At 44.7% G+C, this 10,010-nt stretch overlaps 2 protein-coding genes across 2 annotated transcripts; one reads left to right on the top strand and one right to left on the bottom strand.

Moving 5' to 3' along the window:
• Window positions 1-526: 526 nt before the first annotated feature.
• H257_07747 (hypothetical protein) lies at window positions 527-853 on the bottom strand (the record flags this gene model as incomplete). Its single annotated transcript, XM_009833378.1, has 1 exon — window positions 527-853. One exon carries the CDS (start codon window positions 851-853, stop codon window positions 527-529), a length of 327 nt encoding a protein of 108 aa, XP_009831680.1.
• Window positions 854-7,874: 7,021 nt separating this feature from the next.
• Window positions 7,875-8,727, top strand: H257_07746 (hypothetical protein; the record flags this gene model as incomplete). Its single annotated transcript, XM_009833377.1, has 3 exons — window positions 7,875-8,003; window positions 8,105-8,212; window positions 8,518-8,727. 3 exons carry the CDS (start codon window positions 7,875-7,877, stop codon window positions 8,725-8,727), a joined length of 447 nt encoding a protein of 148 aa, XP_009831679.1.
• Between the last annotated feature and the right edge of the window lie 1,283 nt (window positions 8,728-10,010).

Raw genomic sequence — 10,010 nt, 5'->3', positions numbered from 1 at the left:
GGCGCTCGGAAAAGTGGAACTCCAAAAACGACAACGAATTGGATCCGTTCCACCCTGCCGTGGGGTTTCCGTAGACGCGGCAGTTGAACTTGGCTTCCATAGGCTCGACAGGCTCCCACAGCCGTTTACCAAAGCCTTGTCGCTCAACAAGGTTACACAACGGCCTTGACTTTGCACTTCATCGTGCGGAGGATGAAGAACCGAGGGTGCTTGGTTCCAGCCGAATTCGCCAACACCATTGCCATGAATTCGCCAACACCATTGCCATGACTCGCTTCTTTATTTTCCCGCCACATTTCACCCACACGGTCTTCTCGCCGACGTCGTTGGTGGTCTTCGGGAGGTATTCGTAGTTCACAGCGGTTTGGTCAGCATTCGACACCACTTCAACGCCGTGCTCACCCATCAAGTCCTGAACGTGCTATGAAAATTCCTGGCGCGTCGCTATGCCATCTTCATTGGAGTCTTGACCGACTCGAGTACGCGCACGCAGCGACAGCTTGTGACGTCGCTTGAATCCAACCATCTAGTGCCATCCCGCCTTGAACTCGCCTTCACTGAATCCCTCGTCGACGGCGGCTTCGAGTGTCATGAGCTGAAGCATTGCATGCGTGACTGGGACCCCGTTTTTGCGCATGTCGTGCACCCAACGAAGGAGCATCTCTTCTGTGTCGTGGGAGAGGGTGGTGCCAGCGCCAAGGCATCGCCAACTTCTCTGCTTCGTTGTTCCCGTGGTCGACACCATGCCGGCTATGTGGTCATTCTTCGACAACCATTGGTAGTTCTTCTTCCATTGCGTCTCGCTCGACGTCGTGTTCAGGTTGGTGTAGAACTTGGTCAAGGTGGCAGCCATGCTGTGAGTACCGTAGTATTGAATCACGTCATGTCGCTCTTGGTAGCTACACGCAAGATTGTGGTGTTGCTGCCGCTTCTCCTTAGGCCCGTACTTGCATACAGGGCGCCCAGTAGGTCGCGACCAAGGAGGTGCAGGAGGAACAGGCAAGTTTTCTACCATGCAGTTGGCTGGTTGTGTAGCAAGCTTAGTGCATTTGGCGCCATCAAGTGCATATCGCGATGAAAACTTTCGAAATTTAATTTGTATCTCTATAACTTGATACAATATTGGCTTATGCAGTATATGTAAGATACAGGAGTTCTTTCACTACCCAAAGGAAAGTCAATCAAACACTATTTTGCACTATTTTGCACAGCAGCAAAACAATATTATTTCTGAGAGTGTCTAACTAGTAAATAATGTCTAACTCGTATTACGGAATATGGTAAGTGGCCGTCGTCGAGGCAATCGTCGTTGGAGCATCTTGGTCTTGGACCCCTGGGGCCAGGCGAACGAACCAAAAGTGTAGTTCTGGTTTTTAAATTGTATTGGAGTTTGTATTTACTGAACTGAAAATTAGTACTTTAAATATAGAATACCTGTATTTTTTAATATATACATGAACCTTTAGTAGAAATGACTCGGTTGTTGTACTTTGATTGTACTTCAATTTTGTATACAGTACCTGGAAGGAGATATTCTTGTCAGCACCCAAATGTCGTTGGGTTGTGAAATATTACCTACCCTTCCTGGAAGAATATCTGCTGTATTACGTACTCCGGATTAATTGAGTTTGGATTATTATTTTTAAGACATTCCTCCGCGAGGGCCGAAGTGCACGGTACTAGTATGGGTGTATAGAAATTTTACGGAACCACAGTGAAAATTTACTTGTTTGTGGAATTCGTAAGGTGGCTGGCTACTTCTAATTATTAACCAATCAGAGTGCATCATGGTTTCTTTGCCATATAATTGGTCAAGTCGATCATTTTTATCGACTTCAAAAATGCAGAAGTGCTAATAGTTCCCAGCGACTCAAACTATCACCAGCAGCTTAATGCTCATGTCAGCAGTTCATCGCACTCTCGAGTACACTCACTAGCATTTTTCCTTAGTGCTTATTGAAGTCGACATCGAATGACGAATGGTCGATGCGAATTTCTCGTTAGGAAGGACCAGCAGTATCACTACTACTTCATGGTTTCGGTGGACTGTGACCAACACCCAAGGTCCTTCCACGTCAAAATGAGGCAGTTGTGGGTAAAACTACCGTCAGTAAGAATCATATTATTGGGGCATAGCCACCAAAAGTTTGACCAAATCAAGTCGTTTGCCCGCGACGTTTCGGGGTTTCGGGATCAACGAGTAAATTGCTGTAAACGACCTATTTACAGTACCAGTAGTTGACGAGCTTGGCCCATGTGATTACTTGGTTTATGCCAAGATGCAAAACTAGTAAGACGACCAAGGTCGGGGGCATGTGCGAGGGCACCCGAGCCCAGCACTTCCACCAGAGCGCCCACTTCGCCAAGAATTACCACTACCTATGACTACCTATGCTGCGACAAGACGCGGACCAAATCGTACTGCATGACCATCGCCCAGGCTAAAGCGTGCGGATAGGAGCAAGGAATCGCATTCTAGTACTGTAGCTCACAATCCAATAGCTGCAGCCTACAGCTAGCAATGTAGCAAAGAGAATAGAACGATCCTATTGGCCAGTTATTTTCACTTTTCTATCATATAATTGGACAAAAATTTGGTAAGGCAGCCTGCCTTACGAATTCATCAATAAGATGCGTTTAAAGGAATTTAACTTATTCCATACAAAGATGAAGTTTCATTCAATAAAATTTGAACTATTGGACTTTCGAGTGAAATTTCGTGTTGAGGCGTGGTTTCTCGTTGGAATTTAAATCGATTTGATTGGCTACTTCAGAGGAGCTCAAAATTAGTAACCAATCAAAACCTTCTCAATGAAATCAACCAATCAGATCGATTGCGGATCGGTTTGGCCCCTCCCCAAATTTGTATCAAATCGATAATATTTCAGATCGATTTATGGAATTCGTAAGGCAGCTCACCTGTCGCGTGGAAGCTAGCGGTCATGTCAGCATGAGCACCATGAGGAAGCTTGTTGCCGCGAAGCACCCGAGCAAGCAGTTGATGCAGATTGGCATTGCGTTCGGTGTCCATGAAGTCCTTGGCGCGCATTTCGAAATTGAGATGCTTGAATTGATCAATAATACGGATAACTTGTAATTTAACCCGACACCCGGATGCATTACTCGTTGGTTGTCCATGATAGTATGCTGGTTAACATGTAAAGTACTAGTATTGAATTTGATTTGGTGTTGGAAGTGTTGATTGGATGAAGTTTGGTTTGACGTTAATTGATTGGATCGCTCCTATATAAGCGCTTTATACATTATACATATACCTTCAGGGAGATGCGGGAACTAGAGAGAAAAACTCATCATAACACGAAGTTATGGATGGCCAAAATCGAGGCATTCATGGTTGGCGAAGCAATATCTAGACTTTCTTCGCAGTCATCCAACTTGTTGGAGAGTGACATTGGCTGCTGTAAGGTTACTGACACACTTTCTATCGCTCTCTGCAAGTGTGGTGCTTGCATTCAGAAACTTCGCGCCATTTCGCAATGAAAACTGAGCATTTCCGGATACTACATTACATTTGCGGATGATATATTTTTATTGCTCATGCGGATGTTTTGTGATACTCGGACGACATGCGCAAATATCGAAAATGGGTGAACTTTGAGGACGCTTTTCTCGAGCTGTGTAATACTTACAGCAATACTACTAGTACTACTAGATAGACCATTACTAGCTCAGCCTATGCAGCATGGTCTGCGCATACATAGATCTCTCTGGCATGAGGCATCTTACCCGCATGTACACGCTTGTTCTTGAAATACTACGAATTTGGCAAGTTCGAAGTTGTCTTTCTCTAGAGCATTTGATTCAGGCGACATGCAACAAAGTGATCTTGATATTATGGCTGTTGTTATGAGGAATATACTAGTTTCGTGACCCATTGTATAGTATACTACTCCGTTCCACAAAAACTGTCAGGTATATTTTCACTTGATTAAAGTATGCACTGGGCAATTGAAACGACTTGCTTTTTGTATGCCACTCCAAAACACCATAACCTAACCCGCTCAAAAAAATTTATTGTATTTTTTTAATGTCTCATTCAAGAGACTTGACCATGGCATCGAGGTGAACCTCCTCACCAAGTCGGCTATTCAAATGAGCCAAAGCGCTCTCGTAGGACGAGACGTCAAACTCGACATTATACGATGCAAAGTCTGCAATCAGAGCGTCCTTCTTCATGTGAGGAAGCTTATACTCGTTGCTGCCATGTATTTCAACGGACAATTCCATAACTTTTTGAAGGGTTACGAAAGTCTTTGCAAGCGTGTCAGTCGGCAACTCATAGAACGCATTTTCTACAGCAACAATAAGCTCCTCGATGGTTCGAGTGCACTTTTGGTACTGTAGGCTTTGAATAGAATTTAAGAATCCTAAATCTAACACGTTGAAATCGGGGCTGTTCGGGGGTTGGTTAGTCACTCCAATGCCACAAACTCCATGTGCACAAAGCTTCTCTGTCGTTACATTTCTGTGATGGCTTGCATTGTCTTGTTGGATCAGCACATTACCAGGTCTGAGATAGGGTTTGACGTAGTTTGACCGCGCCTTGAAGCGAGGATTCTTCTTCATGTGGCTAAAGATCGTCGTCATGGGGATTCCACACGCGGCCGACAGAGAGCGAAAGGTCTGCCGTTGCATCTTTAATTTCGTCGCTTGTTCGGAGCGCATGGTGTCCAGAGTTCCCTTAAAAAGTACAACCTCATATATCAATAATTGCATAAATTTATAAAAGTATCTGGCTTGAGAGAATTACCCTTAGTTTTTGAGGCGACATCGGCCGCACAGTGACCGCCGCGGAGCGAAAGACGCGCTTGCGTCCACAGACGTGATATCGTTCGCCGATGGCAGCGAAACATCTTTCATGCAAGCTCGGTGAGAGCCCCACGGGGCAGCACACCATCAACGGCGACGCTTAGGAGCGTTTCGTAGGCCGTGCGGCGATGGGCGAAGCTCAAGTGCTTGCGCACGTCCGCGAGATCCCGGATGGCGACAGAATCATCACCGGTTCGCTGTGGTGAACAAGGAGGCATGTAGTGGCGATATGTGTGTGCAGGAAGTGCTGCGTAGCCAATACATTGTGTAATGAAGTTCTGGCGGGTCATTTTGTAATAGCTGATCATGACCCGGAAGTTTTGCCGCGCAATATCTCAACAACCAAAATGGCTGGAAAGTGCTATAAACTACCCAATCAAAGCAGAGATCTTGCGCTTTCCAGAACGCCAACTCAATTGGAGTATTTTTAGAAAAATGCCGCAAATCAAAAGTACAACATGACAAATTTTGAGGAACAGAGTGGTACTTTGACAAATCGCTGGATTGCCCCTTTCCGTACGTATGTACAATCTGCAGGATGTATACATCGTTTTGCAAAACGTGAACTTAATGACTAAAAATACGCATACTTAATACAAACATCAGCTTAAATATGTCCAAGCCAATAATAAATAATATGTAACTGTCGCGCGCAGTACACGCCGTTTGTTTCCGTGTAAGTGGCAGATTCAGTTTCTTGTTTACTCGCACGTGACAACTTGAGTTAAGTTGCATGAATCCCCTCGACAACGGTACACCATTTCGGAAACCCCGAAAGTGGTACTTCGAATATCGCCATGGATACCGATATGATTGGCTTATTTAGACCAATCCTTAGTTTGGCCCAAATGTTCTCAAATATGATTGGATATACTTGCAGAAACTTCGGTAGTATAAGTAAGGCCCAACGGGCATGTCGTTCACTGCACTCGCAGTATTTTTATTGTGCTTGAGAATAGTATTTTGACGATTTTAATTCAAAGTTGCAATCAAAGCAATAGGAAATCTCAGCGGCATTTCAATACAAACCACAAGTCAGATAGACTTGAAATTTGGAGCTAATCTTTTTCATACTAATATGAAGTACTTCCCAAAATTTCATCAAAATTGGAGTAGTATTGATGAAGTTGCGAAAATTCGGGAGCCTTTTCGCCCAAACGTACGGTAGCCAGATCTTGGACACTAAATATGACGATCACATCTCAAACTTCTTCGAGACAAAGCTTGGTTTCACCAGTTGAACAAGCGGTGCACAAAGTGCAGAAATAAATCTCCGAATCGTCCACGTCGGCAGGTTCTAGACGAGCGACCAATAGAGTCAAGATCAAGCCAAAGTTTGTCGCACCACTAACGGGCAAGGCCGTTGAAAGGGAATCCCCAATCAGCATGATTGGGAAATGAATGTTAATAGTGAGATTATTCCAATCTGGGAGATGCGGGAACAGGACACAAACACATCACTGTGAAGAATTAAGCGCCCTTGACCCCTTCAAATCATGGTGTACCGTTGTCGAGGGGATACATGTATCTTTAGTCAAGTTGTCGCTTGCGAGTCAACAAGGAACACTGAATCTGCCACTTCCACCGAATCAAGCAACGTGTTGATGGGTGCGACAGTTACATATCATTATTCGCTTGAACATATTGATGTTGATATTTGTATAAAGTATGTGTATTTGTATTCATCCCCATAATTATTTACTACGTAGTACGTTTTGCACATACATGAGGGAAAGGCGCGACGCAGGTCAGCGATTTCTCAATGCATACTGCACAAGAGGTCACGAAACTCTCCATTCCTATAACAACAACTACAGTAATACGACCAAGAACACCTTATTGCATGTCGCCTGAATCAACAGCTGTAGTGAAAGACAACTTCGAACTTGCCAAATTCGTCGTATTTCAAGAACAAGCGTGTACATGGGGGTTAGATGCCTCGTGCCAGAGAGAACTGTGTATGCACAGACCATGCTGCATAGGCTGAGCTAGTGATGGACTATCGAGTAGTACGAGTTGTGTTGTTGTAAATATTACACAGCTCGAGAAAAGCATCATCAAAGTTCGTCCTTTTTCGATATACGGTAACGTCCAGCACACGAATACAACGTTTTGCCTGAACAACTGTACCTAGTTAATTGATCCGAGTACTACTGTACTAGTGGTAGTTTACTCAACGCGAGACACGTTCCATCACGCAAGTGTGTCGTCACATACGAGATACGGTGGTCGTACCGGAAGTTCGTGGATTTGGAACCACACGAAAAGAAGCAAAGTACTCTTTGAACGTGATCAAGACGATACAGTCCCCAGAAAAAGGCCACAAGTTGTTAGTACCCAGAACAACTCATCAAGAATGGCTTGGTCGTTGAATTCTTCGTTGTATTATAAAACACCCAAACAAAGGGCGACGTGAGCCCCTTCTTCATTTCTCGATTTCGCTTATTGCCATGAAGTTCCTTGCTACTCTCGTCCATGCCGCCGCTGCGTCTCAATTGGTGTTTAACAACCCCGCATCATTGAGTGATAGAAAACTATTCTTCCCCATCTTCTCAAACAGAACATGGTTGATTCAATTCCGCAGCCCATCGTTAGGAGCTTATGCCAACGATCCCGCCATTGCAGCCATTTCAACTCTGACCCTTGATAATTTCAGTTTTGCCGTCGAAATCAAAGAAAACATTACGGCCAACGCATCGGTGTGGTTGGAACCAAAGTTGTGCCGTTCCGTCAACGGTAACCAACACCCCATTGATACACTTATCCCCCTATAGTTGTTCAAACCAATATATATGTTCACGAGAGTTTTCCTTCCAGACTCCCCCAACTGCGACGAGCCCATAGCCACTTCGCGCATCCCCATCGATGACAAGGTCAATAGCCTCAATATCCAATGGGCCCCCCACCCCTCTATTGTTGTTACGCCCAACACCACGTACTAGTTCGCGCTGCGCTCCTCCAGCAAAACCTATTCCACTGCCGCCAGGTGGTTGGAGGGCGACAATTGGATCTCATTCGCGAATGATCCCGCGGAGGACGTGAGGATGGCGTACATCAATCCCGATATCAATCAAGAGTCCGTAATTCCCCGCAAGAAGGATACTTTCACCGCGTCCCTCCAAGTGTATGCTACGAATTATGTTCGCGGTGAACTATTGCTCCCTCCCGCAAAAGTGTGGGATTTAGACTAAGGCTTATCGGGCAATGCAGTACTGCCACTTCTGGCCGCTAGCTACCCTAGGTTGGCCTAACTTCATAAAACAGTCGTTCGTAGTTGTTGCAAACGTTGGTGCAATTTTGTTTGATGCTCCCGAACCACTACGCCAAGCACTCGTTTGACAATGAAGCAGTGGGGGCGTATTTCGCTAGCAATTGCTGGGTGGTTGGTCCGAGGCTGCTTGGGCTCTACGGTCATGGAACTAGTCGTAGCGATTTTGTACTTATCTTGTACTTACTATAAGAGTGTGATTTGTCGGTGGTGGTGGGTCGTTTAGAAACAGCGCAGAGTTTAAATCCACATGCATGTGTCAAGAGTACAACATTACAGTGTACACGTAGCTCTATGAAGTGGCCCCGTCGAGTCTGGAGCACCATTAGCAGCGACAATTGGTGAGCACTCTTCAGTGAAGACTCTTCACCAAGTGTCGCTACAAAGACGTCGACGATTTGAACCACGACGATACACAGGACGCGGAAGAAAGGTGGTCCGTCGTGCTTCGTGCGTTAGGCAGCGACCGCGTGCTGTCAGAGTACCGCGCATGGAGTCAGTACCAACCGAACCCTATCAACTGGCGCGTGATTTGGCCCAGACAACGACGTGTGCCCATGCCAGTAGAAGACCTCGTCCTGCAAGTGCATGCGGGTCTTGACGACTTCGAGGGGCTTGGAGATCACTGACGCCAATCCGAGGCGTTCGCGGCAAGGAAGATGTTGGCCAGCACAACCTCCCAAGGTGGCGGCTGAACCAAAAGCGACCTGTGAGAGGATAATGATGGGTTATCGCCAACATGTTAGTATCTGAGCAAAACTTCGACTAGTGAAAACTTCGACAATAATATGCGAGTAAGTACTTAACAAGGACAATATTGATGATGGTGTTTATTGTAACGTTAACGTTATGTGTAGTACCGTGTAACATATATAGATTTGGACAGTGGCGGGGCAAGTATCCGGATACGGATAGTGTAAATTTCAATATGCTTACAATAATCAAGTGTAATAATCCAATTATATAATTTTACAGAGGATTATATCATTTTACAGAGGAGTCCAAATCTATATGGCTGTCTAAACCAATATACGTTACACGGTAAAGACAAACCAACGGCATATGGAAAGCAACAGTGAGGTGCCCGACGAGTGCAATGGAGACACGACGAAGGCGCTTCCCGAGTGACGTCATTACTACTTTTTTACCTCTGTTTCTGCGATATTTTTATATTTTACGCAACTGACTATACCAAAAGTAGAAAAATGGTCCTCGACTTCACTTTCTAAATCGTGAAAAAAAATAGGTAAATTCATTTTGATTGGCTCATGTTATTTCTGAAAACTACTTGGAACTTCCCCTTACTGTTAACTCTAAAACGCATGGCGTTTTATTCCTTGCACATAATCCAGAAAATGACATGAAATATGGGAGAAAATAACATGAAATATGGGCGAAAATATCGGCATCGTAATGCACGACGCATTTTATTTTTGATTTGTTGAAAACAAATTGTCCAAATTTTAATTCATTTCACTTACAAATGCCTAGTGATTAAATTGGAGATACTAGTTGTTCAAGCAAGTAGGGAAAACGTAATTAGGAGTTACACGTGACTGCATCCATTGGGACAAAACAGGGTAATAGTGAGTTCAAGACAGATGATATTGGGACAAGCGGGATAAACTGCATCCACTTATTGCATCCAAGCGCATTCAACTGCATCCAGATGCAATTATACATGTGGGACATCGGGGTCGAGTGGGTTCTCGGGGGGGTTCAAAAACATCGGCTAAGGTACATTAAAGGTACACGTAAACAATCAATTTAAGACGCATCTGAGGAAGGCGGCTAGGGAGAACTTCCAAAGCTTCCCGCTCATACAACATTTTGGACTTCTGAAACTTGGAGATTGTAGCTGAATTAATGGGGAACTACCTCGTATCAATTATATTGGGTTTCGGAGCATTTT

This window comes from Aphanomyces astaci, assembly GCF_000520075.1.
Source record: "Aphanomyces astaci strain APO3 unplaced genomic scaffold supercont1.16, whole genome shotgun sequence".
NCBI lineage: Eukaryota > Oomycota > Saprolegniomycetes > Saprolegniales > Verrucalvaceae > Aphanomyces > Aphanomyces astaci.
The sequence above is the reverse complement of the archived record's forward strand: the minus strand, read 5'-3'. Positions and strand labels throughout refer to the sequence as shown.